The 25,315-nt window shown below is 40.0% G+C and overlaps 2 protein-coding genes across 4 annotated transcripts in view; one reads left to right on the forward strand and one right to left on the reverse strand.

The window, feature by feature from the left end:
* The window catches only part of spag16 (sperm associated antigen 16), a 988,648-nt gene extending 975,944 nt beyond the window's left edge, over nucleotides 1-12,704 (reverse strand). For all 3 annotated transcript variants that reach the window (XM_043693350.2, XM_043693349.2, XM_087988888.1), the window contains exon 1: nucleotides 12,461-12,704. In XM_043693350.2, coding sequence (XP_043549285.1) covers nucleotides 12,461-12,686 — 226 coding nt within the window. In that variant the 5' untranslated portion in view covers nucleotides 12,687-12,704. The remainder of the gene's footprint in view (nucleotides 1-12,460) is intronic.
* Nucleotides 12,705-12,924: 220 nt separating this feature from the next.
* The window catches only part of LOC122551441 (zinc finger protein Helios-like), a 229,577-nt gene continuing 217,186 nt past the window's right edge, over nucleotides 12,925-25,315 (forward strand). The window contains exon 1 of the mRNA XM_043693360.2: nucleotides 12,925-13,056. The gene's annotated coding sequence lies outside the window, so the exon portion shown is untranslated. The remainder of the gene's footprint in view (nucleotides 13,057-25,315) is intronic.

Consider the following 25,315-nt stretch of genomic DNA (forward strand, 5'->3'; position numbering starts at 1 on the left):
ACAAGGGTTAGTGATGCTGGAAGAGCACAGCAGTTCAGGCAGCATCCGAGGAGCAGTAAAATCGATGTTTCGGGCAAAAGCCCTTCATCAGGATTCCTGATGAAGGGCTTTTGCCCGAAACGTCGATTTTACTGCTCCTCGGATGCTGCCTGAACTGCTGTGCTCTTCCAGGACCACTAACCCAGAATCTGTTTTCCAGCATCTGCAGTCATTGTTTTTACCCATTATTACAGGACAAGTCAAAATCAGGATTACAGATAGTCAACATGGTTTCGTCAAGGGCAGGTCACGTCTCACAAACCTCACAGTTTTTTTTAGAAGGTAACCAAGCATGTCGATGAGGGTAGGGCAGTTGACATGGTATACATGGACTTCAGTAAAGCCTTTGATAAGGTTCCAGATGGTAGGCTGTTGGAGAAAATGCAGAGGCATGGAATTGAGGGTGATTTAGCAGTTTGGATTAGAAAGTGGCTTTCTGAAAGAAGGCAGCCAGTGGTAGAGTCCAGTTACTTGTGGTGTGCCACAAGGATCTGTTTTGGGACCACTGCTGTTTGTCATTTTTATAAATGACTTAGACGCAGGCATAGTTGGATGGATTGGTAAATTTGCAGACGACACTAAAGTTGGTGGAGTAGTGGACAGTGTGGAAGAATGTTACAGGTTGCAGGGGGACTTGGATAAACTGCAGAATTAGGCTGAGAGGTGGAAAATGGAGTTCAATGCAGCTAAATGTGAGGTGATGCACTTTGGGAAGAATAACAGGAAGGCAGAGTACTGGGTCGATTGAAAGATTCTTCGTAGTGTGGATGTGCAGAGGGACCTTGGAGTCCATGTACATAGATCCCTGAGTTAATCTTATCTCTAGAAAAACACTGTTTCATACATTTAACTTCAACTAGAACTTGAGCAATTAAAAAAACATTCTGACCTTCCTAAACCGATATCAAACTAATGCTCCTCAACATTTACCATGTCTGTTCGTAAAACCTCAACACAAATTCCTATTTTCACTTCAGGGACTTCTTCTCTCACACTTCTGTTTTAAAAAATAGCTTCAGAAATATTGGCAGTTAACCATTAAATCTCCTCATATACACATAGATCAAAATCCACATGCCACTAGTCCAAAATCCAAACTCTAAAACAAATGAAACGAAATAAATTTAGAATATATACATCACTTCATAAACAGCCCCACCAAAAGATGAATAAAAATGTATCTTTAAGAGGTATTTTTGTTACCCATTAAGAATTATCCAAACTCTATATCGCACGAACAGTTTACATGAATCTATTATTTACATTATAGATGCAACAAATTACACAGTGACTACATTTTGTATAAGCCTATGAGCATCATAGCACTTGTTGTCTTTCATAAGTGCTTCTGATAAAGCATCTGCTCTATTATTTTCTTTTCAAAGCACATGAATGGCTTTCAAATTATACATTTAGAGAATTAAACTCCACCAAAATAATCATAAAGTTCTTGTCCTTAAGTCATTTGAATAAAATCAAAGGATTGTGATCCATAAAAACAATTGCACTTTCCACATTGTTGGTGATGGTTATTTCAAAATGATGTAGAGTCTACTCAAGATTCAATATCTCCTTCTCAATTGTTGAATGTTTTTTATTGATAAGTCTCCAGTTTCTGAAAATTAACTGTCAGGCCATTTGATCTCCATAATGTCAATTTCTATAAAACAGTCCCATAGCAATGTCACTGGTATCAACAGGCAGTTTGAATTGCTTCTCATAATTTCTCATGAATTATATGTATCTAATTTATTTAATACAGTCCTCCAACCATGGAATAAGAAGACAGTCTATTTTCAATACAACATCAACTTTGCAGCAATCAAGACAAAACCTTTGTGGCCCAACAGTTTCTACACCTACAGCTCTCTGGATCAAGTCTATAAAGGATGTTGCATGCCCTACATTAACACTATGAACTGCCAAAACTGTTTTGCCCAGCCTATTCCCATAAATTGATTTATTATTCGGTAATAATCTTTGTAAGTCACTTCAACAATTATCTGGAAGTTAGAACCACTGTACTATCCAACTTAATTGTTAGACAGTTAACTTTTCATTTTTCAAATTTTCTAATATTTTTATTTCACTCCTTAATTCTCTCACTACCAAGTACATTTTTCTCCTATCATCCTGTTATATCTTTTTAATATGTTAACATGGCACACTTAGTGATTCTTTCTTCTGTTTGGAGTACTCACAATAAATATACATAATTAAGTTTCTTTTTGATTTGAATAAGATTCAGTGAACTTTGCTTTTAACGGCTTCCCAGAGACAGGGAGCTACACAAATATCTTGTATTTCAAACTTTAGCTGTTTTTTATGTGCTATAGCTTTCATTTTGTGTTAAGAACATTTGAAATGCTTTCAGACAACTTCCAAAAGTTATCTTAGATGTAACAGGACTTTGATCAGATGGAGAAAGTGAGGTCTGCAGATGCTGGAGATCAGAGCTGAAAATGTGTTGCTGGAAAAGCGCAGCAGGTCAGGCAGCATCCAGGGAACAGGAGAATCGACGTTTTGGGCATAAGCCCTTCCTGAAGAAGGGCTTATGCCCGAAACGTCGATTCTCCTGTTCCCTGGATGCTGCCTGACCTGCTGCGCTTTTCCAGCAACACATTTTCAGCTTTGATCAGATGGGTCAATAGGCTGAGGTGTGGCAGATAGAGTTTAATTTAGATAAATATGTGGTGTTGCATTTTGGAAAGGCAAATCAGGGCAGGACTTACACATTTAATGGCAAGGTCCTGGGGCGTGTTGCTAAACAAAGAGACCTTGGAGTTCAGGTTCATAGTTCCTTGAAAGTGGAATGGCAGGTGGACAGCATACTGAAGGTGTTTGGCATGCTTGCCTTTATTAGTAAATGCATCAAGTATAGGAGTTGGGAGGTCATGTTGCAGCTGTATAGGACATTGGTTAGGCACTTTTGGAATATTGCGTGCACTTCTGGTCTCCCTGCTATAGGAAGGATATTGTGAAACTTGAAAGGGCTCAGAAAAAATTTGCAAGGACGCTATCAGGATTGGAGGGTTTGAGATATAGGGAGAGGCTGAATAGTCTGGGGCTATTTTCCCTGGAGCATCAGAGGCTATGGGGTGACTTTATAGAGATGTATAAAATCATGCGGGGCATAGATAGGATAAATTGCCACAAGGTCTTTTCTCCTTGGTGGGGTTGGTGGGGGGGGGATTCCAAAACTAAATGGAATAGGTTTAAGGTGAGAGGGGAAAGATGTAAATGGGCCTAAGGGGCAACCTTTTCACACATAGAGAGTGGTGCATATGTTGAATGAGCCACCAGAGGATGTGGTGGAGACTGGTACAATTACAACATTTGAAAGACATCTGGATGGATATATGAATAGGAGGGGTTTAGTGGGATATGGGCCAAATGTAGGCAAATGGGACTGGATTTATTTAGGGTATCTGGTCAGCTTGGGCGAGTTGGGCCAAGGGCTCTGCTGCTGTGCTGTACATCCCTATGACTTTATGCTCTAATTGGTTTCTCTCTGAAATTTGAACCATAAGCTGGAAGCACAGTCTCTGAACTTCGGTTTATCAATTTTTCTTTAATTAAGTGGTCGTCCACCTCTTGACTGCATATGAGTTCAAAGGGACTTAATCTTGTGGACTCATATGTAGCGTCCTTAATGGAAATCAGTAACAAGTAATTCCTTTAGTTCAAGTATTAGGTCATTTTTGACAATAAAGTCTAATCATATCCGCCAAAGTTTGATGCCATATTTTAATACACCTTAAGATTGTGGATGATAAGCAGAAGATATAAATGATTTTATTCCTCAAGCAAGAAAAACTTCTTTGAATACTTTCAACATAAAATATGAACCTGGATCTGATTGTCTTTCTTTGGGTAATCTATATCTTGTAAAACATGGAATTCATTTTTTCACCATCACTGTCATTTTTTTTTGTAAAATCATACGTGTGGGAAATCTTTACATGATACTGGTTCCCATTCCTGATATGAATGAAGAAATGGAGACTACCTCAAATACTAGCCAAGGAGGAATGGGCAGTAGTCCATAAAGGACCTATATGGTGCTTCAAATGTTGGTATCATAAGTAAAGGCATGCGTTTAGGTGACAGTACAGGTTTCCTCGCTACTTCAGAATGTCTGGCAAACTTTGACGACTTCTTTAATCTTTAGCAATAAAAATGTTAATATTTTAGCTAAGATTTTCCTAATACCTATATAACTTGGAATTTGTGAGCCATTTGTAAAATGTTATTCTGACAATCAGATGTGACTACCACCTGATGGATTACTACCCATTCCTCTTCTGCTGGTATTTGAGGTGGTCTCCATTTCTCCATTTATACAAGTATTGTTTTTTATTGCACTTGTGAGTAAGCTGTTTGGTATAACCTTTTCAATTCCAATCCATTTGTTGCATTTTTATTAAAGAAGATAAGTGAAATATATAACAACTTTTTAAGAATGTCTTATTTACATTTTAATGTTTTAATTTATTTATTTGTGCTGTGGGTATTGCTGGCTGGCCAGCACATATTGCCTGTCCCTAGCTGCCTTTGAAAAAGTAATGTTGAGCTGCCTTCTTTAACCACTGCCGTCCACCTGCTGTGGGTTGAACCAAAGTACAGTTGGGGATGGAATTTCAGGATGTAAACCCACCAACAGTGAAGGAACAGCAATATATTCTCAATTCAGGGTGGTGAGTGGCTTGTAGGAGAACTTGAAGGTTGTGGGTGTTCCTATGTATCTGCTGCCCTTGTCCTTTTAGATGGAACCAAAAGAGAAAATGCTGGAAAATCTCAGCAGGTCTGGCAGCATCTGTAAGGAGACAAAAGAGCTGATGTTTCGAGTCTAACTGACCCTTTGTCAAAGCTAAAGGATGGAAGTGGCTGTGGGTTTGAAAGGTGTTTTTGAGGATCCTTGGTAAACTTCTGCAATGCATCTTGTAAATAGTACACACTGCTGCTGAACATTGCTGGTGCAGGGAGTGGATGCTTTTGGATGTGGTGCCAATCAAGCAGGCTGCTTTGTCTTGCATGGTGTCAAGCTTCTTGAGTGCTGTTGCAGCTGCACCCATCCAGGCAAGTGGGATGTATTCGATCACACTCCTGAATTGTACTTTGCACATAGTGGATAGGTTTTGGCGAGTCAAGAGGCGAGTTATTTGCCATAGTATTGCTAGCCTCTGACCTGGAGAAAGTGAGGTCTACAGATGCTGGAGATCAAAGTTGAAACTTTATTGCTGGAACAGCACAGCAGGTCAGGCAGCATCCAGGGAACAGGAGATTCGACGTTTCGGGCACAGGCCCTTCTTCAGGAATGAGCAGAGAGTGTTCAGCAGCTGAACACTCTCTGCTCATTCCTGAAGAAGGGCCTGTGCCCGAAACGTCGAATCTCCTGTTCCCTGGATGCTGCCTGACCTGCTGTGCTGTTCCAGCAATAAAGTTTCAACTAGCCTCTGACCTGCTCTTGAAGCCTCTATCTTTATGTGGCGAGTCTAGTTGAGTATCTGGTCAATGGTAACTTCCAGAATATTGATAGTGGGGGATTCAGTGATGATAACATCACTGAAGGTCAAGGGGCTGTGGTTAGATTGACTCTTACTATTGATGGTCATAGCCTGCCATTTGTCAGCCCAAGCCTGGATATTGTCCAGATCATGCAGACTGCTTCAGTATCTCAGTAGTCATGAATGGTGCTGAAAATTGTGCAATCACTGGTGAACATCCCCACTTCTGACCGTATGATAGAGGGAAAGTCATTGATGAAGCAGCTGAAGGTGGTTGAGTCCAGGACACCATCCTAAGGAACTCCGACAAGAGATTTCCAGGAGCTGAGATGACTGATCTCCAAACACCACAACCATCTACCAGGTACACCTCCAACCAGCGGAGAGTTTGCCAGCTCACCCCCATTGATTCCAATGTGAGGGCTCCTTGATACCACACACTGTCAAGTACAGCCTTGGTGTATCATTCTCACGTCATCCCTGGAATTCAGATCTTTTGTCCATATTTGATCCAAGGTTGTAATGAGGTCAAGAGTTGAGTGGTCCTAGTCGAATCCAAACTGGACGTCACTGAGCAGGTTGTTGCTGAACAATGCATGATAGCACTGTTGATGACACCTTCCCTCACTTCACTGATGATCGACAGTGGGCTGTTGGGATGGTAATTGGCTTTTAATGTACGTGACATACTTAGGCAATTTTCCACATTGTCAGGTCAATGCCAGTGTTATTCCTGTACTGGAACAGCTTGGGAGAGCAGCAACTTCTGGAATACAACTCTTCAGCACTATTGCCGGAATGTTGTCAGGGCCCATAGTCTTTGACGTATCCAATGTCTCCAACTGTTTCTTGGTATCATGTGAAGTGAATCGAATTGGCTGGAGACTGATATCTGTGACATTGGGGAGTACTGGAGGAGGCCAAGATGGATTATCCACTTGGCACTTATGGCTGTAGATTGCTGCAAATACTTCAGCCTTGCTTTTTGCACTGATGTGCTGGGCACCTCTGTCATTGCGGATGGAGATTTTGTGCAGCCTCGTCCTCCAGTGAATTGTTTAATTGTCTACTACTATCCACAAATGGATGTGGCAGGACTAAAGAGCTTGGATCTGTTCCTTCTTCCTCACTGAGATATATCTTTGTTGTCAGCTATGAACCATTCTCTTAAACATATGTGATTGTTAATCCACTGTTTTTTTCTACTAAACTCCTTTCTACATCCATTCCAGCCAACACTGCTCTCATTCTTAATTATCCTTACTAACATCTAACACAATTGTATCTGATCCAAGATTTTCATTCACAAATTGAATGCTAAATTTTACAGTTTTGAGGTCACTGCTTCCGAGGGGATCTTTTACATTATTAAACATTAACAAATCTAAAATAATCTGATCCCTGTTTGGATTCATAACATATTATTATAGGAAGCTGTCCTAAATGTATTCTATGAATTGTTCCTCATGGCATTTTTTGCCAATTTGATTTTTCTAATCTACATGCAGACTAGAGTCACTCATGATCAATGTACTGCCTTTCCTACATGTAGTTATAATTCTCTACCCACTACAGATACTCTGAGATGGGAGGGGTCTATGGACTATTAGGGCCTTCGTCTCCTTAGTTTTCTTTATTTTCACCCAAACGGATTCTACATCTGCCAGTCTAAGATAATTTCTTGCTATTGCACTTACATTATCGCATGCTAACAATGCTACCCCACCTCATTTTCCTTCGTGCCCGTCCTTTCAAAAAGACAGATAATCCTGAATATTCAACTCTCAGCCTAGATCTTCTTCTAACCATGACTCTATAATGGCAGCAAAAATCATTTCATCTCTATTCATCTCTAGCTATGCCATTAATTCATTTATTTTATTCCAAATACAAAGTGCACTTAAGAACCATTAATTTTACTTCTTTGCCTATCGCTCCCCCTCTTTGACTTTATCTGCTAGGTTTTAAGTACGAACATTCCATCCATTCTGGGAATTATCTAAATAGTCAAATTTGTAATGCTGTCATCTCCTTTGTTTGTAACCTAATGTTTCCTTTCTCCAGAACCCTCCATCCCTCTAACTTTTTTTCACTTTTTCCAAGATGGTGGAGGCAGCAAGGTAAGTAGTGTTCGAGCTCCAGGCCCAACCGCTCCCTCTCACGAGTGAGTGCATCCTTCTTTTATGTTACTTTTCCTCATTTAACTTTTGAATCAAAATCATCTTTCCTGTTTCAGCAGCTGCGATGGTGGAGAGAGGTTACGGGGAGCTGTTTAGTGGCTGGTCCAGTCCATTCCTTGTGGCCATAGTGGTAACAGCTTGGGCAACTGTTCTAGCAGTGATGAATTTCAGTCTGTTTTTTGCCTCTGAAGTTTTGGCAGTGTCTGCGATGGCAGCAGAGTAAATGATCTCTCAACTGAATGATCTCTCAGTCCTCAGGAATTAATTGGGACGGTCAATTGGTTCTTGGGAGTCGAGAGAGTCCTGGTCCTCAAGACTTGGGACAGTCTCTTGGCTACGACAACAGCTGAAGTATCAGCAGTGATGGGACGGCTAAGACAGAGGCGATACTCTGGATCCGGTCAACAATGGTGGGATTGCTTTGTGTCCTTTCTCCTTGGTATTGTGGCCTCAGGGCCAGCTTTTGGTAGAAGCACTGTTCTACATCCAGTCAGCGGCAGTAGGGGTTGTTTCAGCATGCTTCCTCCTTGGTGTTGCAGCATCAGGGCCTGCTTTGTCGGCCGCAGTGTGTGGTTGCGTCCTGTAGCCACTTAGAAAATCAAAAAGCCATGTATGGAACAAAATATGAAATTTGTCCTAACTTTGCATGATTTATTTCTTTTTGTAATTTATATAATTAAAGTGGCGCTGGATTATGATGACTTATACACGTTTTCCTATATTTTCATGAATTCATGTAACAATAAAATACTATTATTATTAATTAGTTCAAAACCTTCTCTACAGCCCTAGTTATTCAATTTCGCAGAATATTGGGTCCCAGCATGTGACACCCATGCCACTAGAATAGCTCCCTTCGATACTGTACAGAGTCAGTGTCCCATGAACTGAAACCCATTCTTCCCACATCAATCTTTGAGCCACACATTTAACTCCTTAACTTTATTTGTCCTATATTATGTTGCTCATGTAGTATTCTCAGGATTACTACCTTGGAGGCGCTGCTTTTCAATTTAGCTACTAACTGCATAAAATCTTTCAGCTGAATCTCCTTTCTAGTTCTATTGTTAGAAATGGGGAAAAGTGTTGTTTTTGCAGATATAGAAAAAGCATACAGAAAAGGGGTACAGCAAGAGAACTATTAACTCTGCAGGTATTTAGGGCAGAGTATCTCTACTTTTCAGTGTATAATTGTGGTTAATTAAATACTAACTTTGGTGTGTAATTATTATAGCAAATAAGTTATTTTTAAAAATTATGTTTTCAGCAAAAAGCTGAGATAACCGAAATGCTTGGACTATACAAAATGATACAAGATAATGAAATGTCCGAGGATGAAATGTACCAGCAGAATAGATACAAAATGTTAAACCAGATCTTGATGTACTGTCAACAAAATGATGTGTGTGTCAGCACTTACAGAGGGGAAGGTAGCCAACCTGGGGAAGGGGGCAATGGGCGTGGAGCATAGATGGGCAGAGGCAAAATACTAAGAGAGATTGGGTAATGCAGGAGTTGGGAGAGGTGACCTCACGCAGCTCAAAAGTATAACTGTGTAGTAGTTTGAATAATCATCACTTCAATTGCTTCCTGCAATTGGGGTCCTTTCTTGCAAGATCGTAAAATAAATTGTCTTGTTTCCAGCTTTGGTGGTCTTGTATAATTTTACTAAGTTTGTTTCTTACACTATCAATGTTCTAAATATCAATGTAACCAACAATTAGGTTCTTCCCCTCCTATTCCACCCTCCTCTCCACGCTGAGAAAATATACTTATCCCTAGCACCAGGCAGGCAAAACAGCCTTCTGAACTTGCACTTGCAGCTGCAAATAGTATCTATCCCCATACTGTTCCCTACCACTCTGACATTCCTTATCCTTCCCCACTTGAATGGCTCTCTGAACCACAGTACAGTGGTCAACCTTCATGCAGAACATGCACTCAGCCATGTAACTCACAAGAACCTTGGAACTATTAGATAATTACAAGAGCTTAGACTGGTCAAAAGCTTCCACTTGGGACCCCATATCTGCCTCACCTGCATTCTTACATTCCTGTTCCTGATCACAAACCAATCTGAATTACCACATGAGGGATGTGACCACCACCTGCCCATTATGGAAAATATGAAGAGCAAGTATGTCATGTCGACACACATTTTAAATAGGAAGGACTTTTCATCATTGCTTCTTGTGTGATGAAATCTATGAAATTTCTGCTGTGCATACATTGTATATTGTAACCAACAATCTCACTTTTCATTTGCTAAACATTAAGAAAATAACACTGATATTGAATGTCAAAAACTGTAAACTGAGTAAGCAGAGTTGAACATATGACCCATGCAGTTGCAATATTAAACTCTACATAGTTGCTTCAGAATTGTACAGTTGATTTTTTTAGTAAGTTTCAATAAGATTATTCGAGCAGTCCTGCATCAATACAGCAGAGAACTGAAGGATAATATTAAAGGTAGTCTAATAAGACTAGGCTTCATTTCATTATTTATGAAAAAGAAATAATCAGAAATGTATTGGCTCTCACATAGGAACAGTACCAACAAGGTGAGTTGAATTCACATTCTACTGAGACAGACTCAAGATCGGTGAGGGGAAGGCAACGGCAAACTACCACTAACAAAAAAACCAAGAAATTGGCACAGGTCAACAGACTGAGTCAAGGATATGTCTTCAGTTATAGCAGATATGACAATAACATGTAAGTTTTTTTTGAATGGGAGCAGAGTGAACTTGGGAATTGGAGTTCAAATTCCAGTGTAGAATTGTAAAGTGATGCATAGATCTGTAGTTATATGGCGAGTTCCTAATAACAACTAGGCTATCAAAGTGAAAACACGTTTGTACACATGAAGGAGAAACAATAAGATCTATTATCCAAGAAACTAACAAAGAAGTATTAAAGATAGCCTTCAAAAGGATAGCCTTTACTAGATTCCAACCTGAACCTTGGGGTGCAGGTTCAGGTACCAAGTTCTCCCAGCAGTTTTTTTGTATACTTCTTATTCAAAATGTGGTACAAATTGTCCTTGTACAATTGCCATTTTTTCAACAAGTATTCTCATTTTACCATGTTACAATACATAATACTGATACTATCACTGCAATGTTCGTGATCACTTATTTCCCTAGTTGCAAACATGGTATCGTTGCACTGGAGAGGATGCAGGTATTTACCAGGATATTGCCAGGGCTGGAGAGTTTTAGTTATGAAGAGAGTTTCAGTAGACTGGGTTTAGCTTTCTTGGACTAGAGGAGATTTGAGGAGGAACATAGTTGAGATGTATAAAACTATGAGGAGTATAGACAGAAAAATACCTTTCCCCGTGTTGGAGAGCTTAATGACTCGGGGCAGGAGGATTGAAGGGAACTTACTGCCTGTAAGGGTGGTAAAGACAGAAATCCTAAGAACAAATAAGTATTAGATGTGCACATCTGGTGCCAAGGCATACAAGACTATGGATTATGTGTCAGAAAATAGGATTAGCTCCGTGGTTATTTTCACCAGTATAGAGTTGATGAGCCGAAAGACAATTTTCTTTGCTGTAGACCTCTATGGCTCTATAAGCACAGCGTCAAATTCAAGGGACATTTCCGTCCCTTTGCATTTTTTGGTAAGAATCTGCAACAGCAATCTAGTTAAGCTCCATTTTCTTCAAGGGTTTGTTCAATCTCTTCAGAAAGCCACGGCGAAAGCTGTCACCATCCTTTGCAGGTTTGCATTCCAGATCATAAATACTCCTTGGATAAAATAGACGTTTTCCTCATTTGATTGTTGGCTCACTTGCCAATCACTTTAAAACTGTATCTTCTGACTCTTACCGACTTTCACCAATGAGAACACGTATTCCCTACTCAGTTCGGAGCACCTTGTAATTTTTAACTTCTCAATTAAAACTCCTCTACAACTCTAATTTAAAATTGCCATTCCGCAGTACGTTGTTCTAAGTTAAGATAAAACAAATAAGAACAGAAATCGCCAGAGAAACTGAGCAGGTTTCAGTTCTGAGCAATCGTCACTGAACTCGAAAGGTTTTTACACTCTTCTCTCCGCGGTTGCTGCAGGACCCGCTGAGTTTCTCCAGCCATTTCTGTTAACACTTGTCCCAAGCTTGTGGGGACAGCCCAGGCAAGAATGGGATGGCAGCAGATCGCACCGCTCAATCCGACCTGGATTCCACCATCCACCTAGTTAAAAGGGGCAGCGGCTAGTTAGAACAAAAGTATGGGATTTTGGCTGATTACCCAGCTCTGTGAGGGTGCATTTTTGTTTGGGTGGGGGAACGCAAGAATGGTTTGAAGCTGGCCGTTTGTTTTACTGGTTGGAATAATGCAGGCAAGGTGCTGAAAACGCGTACCCAGAGTTTCCACCCGCACCAGCCTCATTCGGGGCCACGCGCTCGATCCCCAACGGATCCGCGTTCCATCGACAACGGCAGAAACGGTTTCGCCACGCGCCACGTTCAGCGCGGGGTGCACGCCACCCAACCCCTCACGCAAGAGCAGATATGGAAATTTCACACTTGGTTTGATTACTTTTTTCTGGAGATGAGGGGGTGGGGTTAGGGGGTCTAAAACTCTGAAGTGGGAAGCCAAGTTGCAGACCGCAGCTCATGTTTACTGTTGTCACTTTCAAAGAAATAAAGAACTTTGGTTCGCCTCTGCTGTGCCCGACCCCCTCCCTGCAATGAACTACCCTGTCCTGTTCAAAGGATACGCTGCAGGTAGAAAGCGCCGTCCTCCTGCTCCTCCGACATCACGGCGTTGGGTTTGCCAGTTGCTCGCGTGCCGTTGCCATTGACACCGCCGCCACTCTCGCGAACCCTCCCGCGAGAGTTCGCCGGCAGTGGGCGTCCCGTTGCTATGGGAACCACGCTCCAGACTGCGAGGGGAGTATCCTCCCCCTCCCCCTCAAACCCAGCACCAAAATAAAAACTGAACATCCCTTCCCCCGCTCGGCAGGGTTTTTACAACTTCTTGACTCAAATAAATCAGACCCTTTTGTAAATCGTAGCTTTCGGGAAAGGAGGAAAAAATACACTTCTGTTTATAAAATGGTCCATTTCTACTGAAGCGCGTTTATTTATTTTGAAACGTCCTGTCGAATCTGACGTCCTGCCACCCTCCTCCTTTGAGAGGCAAGATAAGAAAATGGCTTTAATAACTGGGACTGGGATGTAACTCGTTTATTTTCTGAACAAAAATTCAAGGCAGCGGTGGTCTGTGGCACCTTTTAAAGGGCCGTGGATTAATGGTAATCGGCCGGCGGCTGATCCAATTCGCCGGGGGAAATGCAGCTTTGGGTTCGGGAAGGTAAGAGGTGCCGTTTGAGTGATTTTAATGAAAGCCTTTTGCGGTTTAATTCTTATCACTAACACCGGCCTCCAGAGGCTGCGCCCCTCGAGCGAGGATTTCCCTCCCATTTCAGGGTTCAAACAGCAGTAACCCCCCCCCCCCCCGGGTATGTATTGTCAGTCGTTGCTGGCTTTTTCAGGAGTTTTGAAGGATTGAAATGTTCGTTCCTTATTACTCACCCACGGTACCCGAGGCGGTTCCGCACTTTTGTTTACGTTTAAATGAAAGGCGTCCAGTGCCAATAATATGCAGATTTAGTCCCTCCCGCCCTCAGCTTCATTGGGTTGTCGTTGTTGTGGAAACAGCTAGGAAAGCAGGAAATGCTTACCTTAAAGGCAGCATCCAAGCTGTGCACGTGTTGTTTTTAATAAATTAGTACACCGGATTAATTACTAATACTCGAAGTTTCCGAGTTTTCCCGTTTTATTTCGGCTGCAGACACCTGGTTCACTCTGTTATACAGTGCTCAGAGAACATCCGAAGTAAGGATATGTCCCAGACCCTTTTCATCCTTTCTTTTCTCGACTACGAACTCTTCAGCAAAAATGTATAGCTGGGTTGCGCATTGCAAATATTCAAATGGAAGTGCTTCTTAATATTAAAGTTATCAATTGTACTCAACGTGAATTAAAATTGATATTGTGTACAAGAATATATTGCCACATTGCATTTGATATAGCAAGGGTTAACATGGCCTGCTTCGCTCCACAGAGGGGCAGTGTTTTCCACTGGTTTTGCATATATTACCCTTTTTCCGATATATAGTTCATCAAAAGGAATGATCCCACTACAACTTTATTTGGTTCATCGTTTAATTACATTTCAAAAGAATATTGTTCATTGTAAAATTCATGGTTTTGTAGTTAGTTAAGCGTCTAACTGTTGTAGCAGTGTATTTTTTCTCAACTTGAATCAATCATGAAATTGAATAATCATACGTATTTAAATTCAAATATAAAGTTGGGATAATATTTGAAATCGAAATATCTAAGCAATATCTCAGAATATACGTGGAGATTTTTTTTTCCAAAGGTTAAACGAACTTTATACGAACTGCTTGTCGCTGATTCTTGCAAGCACACTTGACCGCTTTTAATTTTATCTGAATCCACAATCAAAGAATGGCTAAGTTTTATAAGGGCGTTTGCCAATACTAAACTGTGGTCGGAAAATTAATTTTGGGAGTACAGGATTTTATGAATGGTAACTTTCATTAGTGAAAATTGAATGAATTTATCCGCCTAAGTAGTAAATAAAGTCCTGAAACTGTTCTTGTCTAGTTTGGATCACAGAATTGATATGAAGCTATGGCCAATCGGAACCTTACTTCTCAAGAAGTTTTAAGGTTTTTTCCACCTACAAGTTTCCTGTCTTTCGATGTGTAGATTAGTTACCTGATAGTAATAATGTTCAACATTTACTGTGAAGTCGATGCTGCACTTTTTTTTTCGATATTGTAAAGCTGAGCTATTCCCATTCTTCGATGCACCCCATTGATTAATTGCGTGGGCGTCCGAAGCGGAGCGGTTAAAACTCTTATATATCCAGTTAATGATCGCAATAGTATTCTGCTACTGTATGTGTTTAAATGTCAAACCTCTGTCTATGTAAGGGACTGTGGAGGTGGAAGTGGTTTTTTTGAAACTTTTTTTAACCAAATAGCAAAATACACATTAAAAAGTTAGAGGAACTTGTAGATTCCTCCTGCTGTAACAATGACTGAATTAGTTGAAATTACACGTACAATAAATCTTTTTATAAGACCGATAAAAAGATGAAAGTACAATTGCCTATTATTTTTCAAAAACAGTTGAAATGCTACCCTGTTGCTACTTAATAAATTTAGATTTAAACTGATGCTGGTGGGAGTATTGTCAAGTGTAGTATGGTATATTTAAATGTAGGTAATTTAGTCGAGGCAAATTACTGCAGATGCTGGAATCTGTACCATTTCAACAATATATGTGGGAGATCAGAGCGGACCAGACAGCATCCATGGAGAGAGAGCAAGCTAACGTTTGGAGTCTGGATGACTTTGATGAAGTCATATAGACTCAATGTCAGCTTGCTCGCTCACTCCATCTCTCTCTCTCTCTCTCTCTCTTCAATAATGCTGTCTGACTCACTGTGATCTCCAGCTTTGTTGTTTTTAGGTCATTTGGTCACCTGCCCCGAAATTGAATGATGTATGTCTGGGAATCAGATTTTATGCCATCTGTCTTATGACTGAAGTGGTCAATTATCAACCCACAGATTTTTGACCACATGGAAAAAGGGCATCTGGGGTTTGGATTTGCTTCCTTTCCTTCTGTAGTACTGCTCTGTCTCATTATTAAGGTTTTTAGATTCAAAGTGTAATACCAATTGATAGGCAAATTCTCACCATTTTGAATGGTAGCAAGCTGGTGACTAGTCATTAATTGCAATGCTGCTATAGTTCAAAGAGAATTTCAGAGATTCTTTGTCTATCTGGCCCCTTTGTCCTCCCACAACATAGGCCACTAAAGAATTGAAATGCAAGGCCTGGCAAAGGAGATGTTTTTCAAGCATCCAAACAGTGTCCAGTTCAGATTTATAATGTAGTAGAAATTAGAAATGGAAACAAGGTTTATTGAAACCAGACTCAGATTCAGCATTGCAAAGGAAAGTTGGAAACTGTGCATTAGCATTGTCAAATTTATCACTGATGACAACCTGGTGATGAATGCCTTTCCAATTTTTCATAGGAATAACCTGTTTGAATTAACGTCATCAATGCAGTTTACATCATTTTACAAACTCTACATATTTATTTATATCTTCATGCATGGCCCATGTCATCCCAATAGTTCTCACTGAAGCTGCTTCATCATTTGTTAAGTCCATGTCACACTTTTATGAAACTATCAATTCCCTCCTCCAAAATGTACTTTTCATGCAATATGTGCACACTGAGTTCATTTTTATTCAACTTTATACGATGGCAAATTTGAGGCACACTAATGGAAGAAGGGCTCCAATCTGGGAAATTTAGCATTTGGTATCCAATTGCTTCAGCTGATATATACTCGTAAGAGATTCGAACAGCCAATATAAAATGGCACGGCTATAGTACGCAATGAGCACAGTTTTGACCTCCCAAATGTCGAAGCAAAAAGTAACAAATCAATCACTGAAAAAATACTCCCATCAACCATGTCCCTCACATGTCTGGAATCAAAACTGTGAACTGCACTGTGTGAGTGATAAGCTGGATTTCACTTTGCAGACAATCTCCCAGACATTATTCATGTCTATATACTGTTCTACTGGCAGGACATACCCACCATAGATAATGGCACAGTGATATAAAATCAGGCAGGAGTTGTCCTGAGAATCCTTTAATATGGGCCCCAGACTCTCTGAAGTCTCATGTCATCATGTTAAACCTGAGACCCCTGCTGACCACCAGCCACTGTTACCTCCCCTCTTAGCTGATGAGTACTCTTCCAAACAAAGAAATAAAGTACTGAAATCAAGAGGTTTTGTTTGCTTATTCTTTTATGGGATGTGAGCTGGCAAACCCATACCTAAACAGGAATGTTGACCATTCCTAACCAGCCCTTGAACTGAGTGGCTTGCACTATTTTAGAGGGCAAGTAAGATCAACCACATTATTGTGGGTTAAGAGTGATATGTTGGCCAAGCAAGGTAAGGAAGACATATTTTCTTACCTAAAAACATTTCTGAATCCAGATGGATTTTTAGCCACAATCAGTGATAGTTCCATGATCGCCATTAATATACATCCCAGATTTATTCATTGAATTTATATTCCAAGAACTGCTGTGATTGAGTTTGAGCCCTTGTCGCAAATACAGTGTTAACATGCACTTCTTGATTACTAGTCTAGCAACATTACCATGCTTTTACTGAAGTGAAAGTAATTGTTCATGAATCAACTAGGAGACAGTGAGGTCTGCAGATGCTGGAGATAAGAGTTGAGTGTGTTGCTGGAAAAGCACAGTAGGTCAGGCAGCATCCAAGGAGCAGGAAAATTGATGTTTCGGGCCAGAGCACTTTATCAGAAATCCTGATGAAGGGCTCTGGCCTGAAACGTCAATTTTCCTGCTCCTCAGATGCTGCCTGACCTGCTGTGCTTTTCCAGCAACACACTGTCAACTCTGTTCATGAATCAAGACAGTACTTAATCTAGTGTGGCATCAAGGGCCCTAATTTACCTCAAGTCAATTAATTCAGAGGAAAAACTCTCCATGACCAGAGAAAGTACAACAGATTTAAAATATAACCCACCGAGCCTGCACCATTTCCTAATCCCTAGTTAGACTCGCTACTTATTGCCTATGCATGGTATCTACCACTTTGTTTGCCTTATGTTCATATGTCTATCACGATACACCTATAAATATTAACATACCTGCTTCCACCACCTCTACTGGCAGTGCATCCAAGCATCTATCAACATTTGTGTGAAAAAGTTTACCCGTGTACTTCTCCCCTGAACGTTACTTCTCACCTTGAACTTGTGCCCTATTGTAGTTGATCTTTCCACCCTGGTGAAAAAGCCTCTGAAATCCACCCTATCTACACCCCTCATAATTTTGTAGGCCTCTGTCAAGTTGCCCCTCAGCCTCTGTCTTTCCAATGAAAACAATGAGTTTATCCAACCTCTCCTCATACGTAAAACTCTCCAGATCAGGCAACATTCTGGTAAATCTTCTCTGCACCCTCTCCAAAGCATCCACATCTTCCTGGTAGTGGCAAGCAGAACTGCATGCAAAACGACTGGTTGTTGAAGGTTAAATATCTCAGTTAAGTGATGTTGTTCTGAGGAGCTCCTGCAGTATTGTCCTAAAGCCAACTATCTTTACCTGCTCCATTAATGTTAGTATCAATTGTGACTCCGTAGACAATTAAATAGCCAGAATCTACATGCAGCAATAATTGGATAATATTCAGGCTCTGAGATGTGAAAAGTAAAAGGTAACACACAACAAACAAGTGCCAGGCAATGATCATCTCCAATGAACAAATCTAACAATTTCTTGTGAATTTAATGGTATTATCACCACTGAATCCTGCACTGAATCCCGCAATATCAACATCCTGGAAGTTAGCATTGACCAGAAACTGAACTGGACCAACCATATAAATCATGTCGTCACCACACCTGGTCAGATACTCAGAATTCTGCAGTATTTGACTTGCCACTTAACTCTTCAAAGCCAGTCCACTATCTACAAGATGCAAGTTGGGAGTGTAATAGAATACTGTCCAATTGTCGAGATGAGTGAAGCTACAACAGCACTTAAGAATGTCTAATAGCATCCAGAGCAAAGAGGCCTTCTTGATTGACACCCAATTAACACCTTAAATGTTCACTCCCACCACCATCGATGAACAGTAGCAGCAGTGTGCACTATCTATTGTACATGAAGCACAGCAGCAAACCCATTACGTTTTCTTGGAAACAACCTCCCCTGCAGTCTCTGAAGCTGAGGAGCAACCTTATAGGGGGTTATGAAATCATGAGGGACATGGATCGGGGGAATAACTAAGGTCTTTCCCCCACAGTTGGGGAGTCAAGACTGGTGAGCATAGATTTAACGTGAGAGGGGACCTGAGGGGCAACATATATGGAATGAGCTGCCAGAGGAAGTGGTGGAAGTTGGTACAATTACAATATTTAAAAGGCATCTGGATGGGTATATGAATAGGAAGGGTCTAGAGGGATATGGGCCAAATGCTGGCAAATGGGATTAGATTTATTTAGGATATCTGGTCATTATGGATGAGTTGGACTGAAGGGTCTGTTTCCGTGCTATATGGCTTTTTAATTCTATGACTCCAAATCCATGACCTGTATCAGCTAGAAAGACAAAGGCATCAAATGCAAATTTCCCTCAAAGTCACACAGCCTCCAGGCTTGGAACTATGTATCCAATCCTCCACTACCAAATGATTCCAAATCCTAGAACTTCTTTCCTAAAACCATTATAGATGTGTTATTATGGCACTACTGCAATTCACCGCCATCGCATGATGCTCAAATCTTATAAACAATTAAGATAAAAAGAATGGTCAAATGGAAGTCTGCAAAGTGATTATGGCTCATCACAGATGAGTATGTGGATTTATTATTACATTCTTAATCACCACTAAAAAGAGCAAAAGAGTTCTCAAACATGGTACTTATGGTGAAACGTGTGTACATAAGTGTTTTTCTGTAACAAGGCTAAAATTGGATAATTGAGAATTCATTGAATTCCCCTTTAATGTATGCTTATTAACCAAGTTAATCCAATGATATGGTATGTTTTGAAGAGATATGAATAAAAGGAAAAATAACTTATCCTGTCATTGCTGAGGGTGTAGTTAAAACATAATGTGAGGGATAAATGACCAAATCCTCAAATGGAAATTGACGTATTGGAAAGCTAGAATAAAAAAACAAGTTTCTGTGTTTAGTGAATAAAGACTGTTTTACTTTATAGAGCAATAAGATACATATCCAATTTGTGAAATGATAACAATCATGTATCATAGCACTATTGAACCTGCACATCAAGTGAGAAAAGAAGAAAATTCAATTTGTAAATTAACCAGCCTGCAATGATTCTTGAATAGAGAATTTTTTTTGCCCACTTGCAGATATGTGAAATACATTTTGAGCAAAAGCAGTGAATCTGGTGTTGGTCAACACCAAAAAGCACTGGATAAATAATTAGGTAGAAATATTTTCGAAAGCTATTGGAATAATTATTGTGAAAATTGCTTTAATCAAAGCAATCTATCTTTTAAAAAATTCAGATAATTGAGTGATCGAGACTTCTTAAGAATATTCTTAATATTCAGAGAGAGATTAGGCAGATAAAAAATTGAAGTAGAAAAACCTAAGGTTTATGTTGTCTGCCAAAGGAATGGCCTTTGACTTCTGTGCTTTCCTAGTATTTCTACTGCTCAGAAAATTAGCATGTTAACAAGAATTCTCAAACAAAATACAAAAAATATCTATGATGTCATTGATAGTTGAGGCAAGGGAGTAAATTGAGTAATTACATGTTCCGATAATTGTGGACTGACCTCTCAATCATTTAAATAATTTCAAATTGATAATGAGTATCAAAATGTAAAATTTTAAAGTAATTTGAGAATTTGATCTTTTCTGAAAGATGTATATTTTATTGCCATCAAGAGGCAAAACATTTGTGCAGAGGTCTATTTAGAGTGAAATTAAAGCACCAAAATTACCTAATGAAATCAAGAAGTATATCAATAATTTTATTAAATCATCTTGATCAATTAGAACACTGAATTTCATTTTGCAACATTATTACACTAATTTCTGGACAATGATATTTTCTAATATTAAATTACATACAGTAAATGTAAAAGTATAAAGAAGAACAGCAATCCTTAAAATGAGAAATATCTTCCTAAACATCAATACAACTTAACATTTTTGGAAGGATCGTATTAAAAAGATGATCTTATGAGGTAGAATGACTACTCTTTCCATCAAGACCGCATTAAATCAAGAGTGGAATTTTGTAAGAATGAAATCACTGGGAATTGCGGAAAAATGTTCCACAGTTCATACCGAGGTTGAGAGTTGTGTTTGGTACAGGCCAATTTTCTTAGTCCAAAACATCATTTGGGAGTCCTTCAAGCAAAATCCTAATTCCAAATATTCTTGTCCAAACAGCTTAATCATCAATGATTTCATTGTAAAGACAAAAGTGGGGAAAGTTCGCTGATGATTGTTTAGTGTTCAGTTCCATTCACAACTCTTCAGACACTGAAACTTGCCCACTTGCCACACACTTTGTACACCATTCAGATTTGGGCTGATAACTGATAAATAATATATCCTTCACACAATTGGTAATTGGTGACCACCAGAGCAGTAGAAAATCAAATCATTTTTCCTTACTATTCAATGGTGTTTCCATTCCTAAATTCCCCCACCAGTCACATTTTGGGGATTACCACAGCTAGATATTTTGCACAAAAACTGTCAGAAATTTGAAGAAGAAATACTGGAACTACAAGACAAGCCCAGTTTACACAATGCTTCATATTTGAAAGGAGAACAAATATTTAGACCACTAGTTGGTTTTACTGCACGAAAAGGAAAATGTAAGTGTAGAAATGCGGTAGTCTTAGAGTTTTTTATGAGTTTGGTTAATAGAAATAGATTTCCAAAACCTTGAATATAATCCATGATTGGTACATTCCATAGAAACCATAGAAACAGCGAAAGTAGAAGCAAGAGTAGGCCACTTGGCCCTTCAAGCCTGCTGCACTATTCAATATAATTCGGGCTTGAACATCCAATTCAATATCCTGTTTCCCACTTTCTCCCCATACATTTTGATCCTTTTAGCCTCCTAAACCTTTTCTAACTCCTTCTTGAAAACATTGTGATTTGGCCTCAACCACTTCTGTGGCAGAGAATTCCAAAGCTCACCATTCTGTGAGCATCTCAGTCCTAAATGGCCTATGCTGTATTCTTAGCTAATAACTGTACCTCAGGAATATCCTTCCTATGTTTAGTCTGTTCTGTCCTGTTAGAATTTTATTGGTTTCTATGAGATCTCCTCCCTTATTCATCTCTCCTCCAGTGAATATATTCATAATAAATCTAGTATCTCTTCACACGTCTGTCCTGCCATCCTAGGAATTGGTCTGATAATCCTTCATTGTACTCTGTCTGCAGCCAAGACATCCATCCTTCCTTAACTAATGAGACCAAACCTACGTACATTACTCCAGACGTGGTCTCACCATGGCCCTGTATAGATTAGATTAGATTAGATTAGATTCCCTACAGTGCGGAAACAGGCCCTTCGGCCCAAAAAAGTCCACACCGACACTCCGAAGAGCAACCCACCCTGAACCATTCCCCTACATTTACCTAATACTACTGGCAATTTAGCATGGCCAATTCACCTAACCTGCACATCTTTGGACTGTGGGAGGAAACCGGAGCACCCGGAGGAAACCCACACAGACACAGGGAGACTGTGCAAACTCCACACAGACAGTTGTCCGAGGCAGGAATTGAACCCAGGTCTCTCACGCTGTGAGGCAGCAGTGAGCCACTGTGCTGTATAACATCAGCGAAATATGTATTCCTGTGCTCAAATCCTTTTGCGATGAAAATCCAATATAAATTTTTTTTTACTGCCTACTACATGTCTGCATGCCTACTTTCAGCAACTGGTGTACAAGGACACCCAGGCCTCATTGCACCTCCTCCTTTCCCAATCTATCACCAACTTAAATAACAATCCTGTTTTTGCTACCAAGTAAATAACCTCACATTTATCCAGATATGCTTCCTGTGCCATTCATTTGCCTACTCACTCTACTTCTCCAAATTGCACTGAAGCATCTCTGAATGTTTATAACACACTCCTACCCAGCTTTGTGTCATCTACAAATTTGGAGATGTTACATTTTGTTCCGTTATCTGAATCATTAATATATATTGTGATTAGCTGGAATCCAAGCACTGATCCTGTTTATTCCAACTATTTTTTAATGTAAGCCAGCTCGTTCTCTATCTGTGTCATTACACCACTCCCATTTCCATGAGCTTTAATTTTATATGCCAATCTTTGATGTAGGACCTTGTCAAAAGACTTCAGAAAGTCCAAGTAAACCACATTTATGGAATCCCCCTTATCAATTCTAATAATTACATCTTCAAAATTCCAGTAGACTTATCAAGCATGGTTTCCCTTTTGTAACTCCATCTCATCATGTCACTGATTTCCATGTGCCGTGCTATTAAATCTTTTACAATTGGCTCTAGCACTTTCCCTACTACTGATATCAAGCTAACAATTCTATAATGCCCTGTTTTTTTTTTTATCTATCTGTATCTTTTTTAAATAACTGTATTTCAATTCATGCGAACCAATTCAGAGCCTATAGAATTTTGAAAGATGATCACCAATGCATCCAGTATTTCTAGGATCACTTCCTTAAGTACTTTGGTGGGGTGTACATTATTGGTCTCTGGGAATTTATCAGCCTTTAATCCCATCAAGTTTCCCTCAACATAATTTTCATACTGACGCTGAGTTCTTTCAGTTCCTCCTCCTCACTAGACCCTGTATTCCCCAATATGCTATAGCTTTATTTATGCCTTCTTTTGTGAAGGCAGAATGGAAGTACATACTTAATTGATCTGCTATCACTTTCTTCCCCATTATAACTTCTGTTTCTAATGCTAAGGCCCCTTCATTTGTCTTCACTTATCTTTTTCTCTTCACACTCCTATCAAAACTTTTACAAGGAGTTTTTATGATCACAGGTTTATTCTCATACGCTGACTAGCTACCTAACAAAGAAGCAGCGCTCCAAAAGTGAGTACTTCCAAATAAACTTGTTGGACTATAACTTGGTGTTGTATATGTCTTAATTAAGATTCATGGCCTTGTTGCTTGTCTTTTTGACATTTAGCCCTGTTTGCATTATTTTGCACTGTAACCCTTTTGGATTCTTGAATTTGGGACTACTGCTTGTCACTTCTTTATTTCCAATTCTGTACTTTGCTTTTGTTCTTGTTTCAATTTCTTCTCTACCTCTTTAGGTTCTGATTCACCTGTTATTTTAGTTGAAAGATTCTCCAACATGAGAGCAAACCACCACCCGAGCATCGGTTCTAGTCCTGCCAGATGCAACTAGTCCAGCCTGTATTGGTCCCACCTCCCTCAGCCCCAATGTTCCAGGTATCTGAAGCCCTTCCCCTTGCATTAGTTCTTCAAACATGTATCCATCTGATAGGTCCTGCTCTTTCTACTGTGACTAGCACATGGCACTGGTAGCAATCCTGAAATCACTGCCTTTTGAGGTTCTGTTTTTTAACTTGCCTCCTAACTCCCTATGTTCTACTTTTAAGACATCTTTTTTTTTTAACCTATTTCATTGGTACTATGTGTACCACAACCACTGGCGCTCTCACTCCAGAATTAACATTGGACCCTCCTCAACATCTTTGAAACTGGCACCTAAGAGGCAACTTACTATCCTGAAGTCTTGTTTTCAACCACAAAAACATCTATCTCATCTCCTTGCAATTGAATCTCTTATTACTATATCCTTCCCATATTCCAGAGAACATAGAACAGTACAGGCCCTTCAGCCCTTGATGTTGTGTCAGCCTTTTATCCTATTCTAAGATCAGACCAGCCTACATACTAGTACTAACTTCTATGTGCCAATCCAAAAGTCGCTTGAATGTCTCCAATATATCTGACTCTACTACCACTGCTGGCAGTGCATTCCACGCACCCACCATTCTCTGTGTAAAGAACGTACTTCTGATAGCTCCCCTAAACCTTCCTCCAATTACTTTAAAATAATGCCCCCTTGTAATAGACATTTCTGCCATGGGAAAAGTCTCTGTCTATACACTAGCTATGCCTCTCAACATCTTGTACACCTCTATCAAGTCACCTCTCATCCTTCTTCACTCCAATGTGAAAAGCCATAGCTCCCTCAACTTTTCTTCATAAAACATACCCCTCCTGTCCAGGTAGCATCCTAATAAATCTCCTCTGCACCCTCTCTAAAGCTTCCACATCTTTCCTATAATGAGGCGACCAGAAATGAACACAATATTCCGAGTGTGGTCTAACCAGGACTCTGTAGAGCTGCAGCAAGACCTCACAGCTCTTAAACTTAATTGCCCTGCCAATGAAAGCCAACTCACCATACGCCTTCTTAACAACTCTATCAACGTGGGTGGCAACTCTGAGGGATCTGTGGACATGGACCCCAAGATCCCTCTGTTCTTCAACATTGCCAAGAATCCTGCCTATAACCCTGTATTCTGTATTCAAATTCGCCCTTCCAAAGTGAATGACTTTACACTTTGCCAAGTTGAACTCCATCAGCCACTTATCAGCCCAGTTCTGCATCCTGTCAATGTCTCCTTGCAACCTACAACAGCCCTCCACACTATCCACAACTCCACCAATCTTTGTGTCGTTGTAACCCTTTAAAGCCCTGTCTGATCCTTGCTTCCTCAACCTTAAGTAAGCTTCCTTCTTCCTCTTAACTAGATGTTCCACATCCCTTCTCACCCAAAGTTCTTTCAACCTAACATCCTTTCCTTGCCTCAGTGGAACAAACCTGTCCAGCACCATCAGCAGTTGCTTCCTAAACAACTTCCATATTTATGTTGTGTATTCCCCTAAAAACGTCTGTTCACAATTTAGGCACC

Source organism: Chiloscyllium plagiosum, unplaced genomic scaffold (genome assembly GCF_037043375.1).
Source record: "Chiloscyllium plagiosum isolate Xiang-an unplaced genomic scaffold, Cpla_swu_hap1 HiC_scaffold_7, whole genome shotgun sequence".
Lineage (NCBI taxonomy): Eukaryota > Metazoa > Chordata > Chondrichthyes > Orectolobiformes > Hemiscylliidae > Chiloscyllium > Chiloscyllium plagiosum.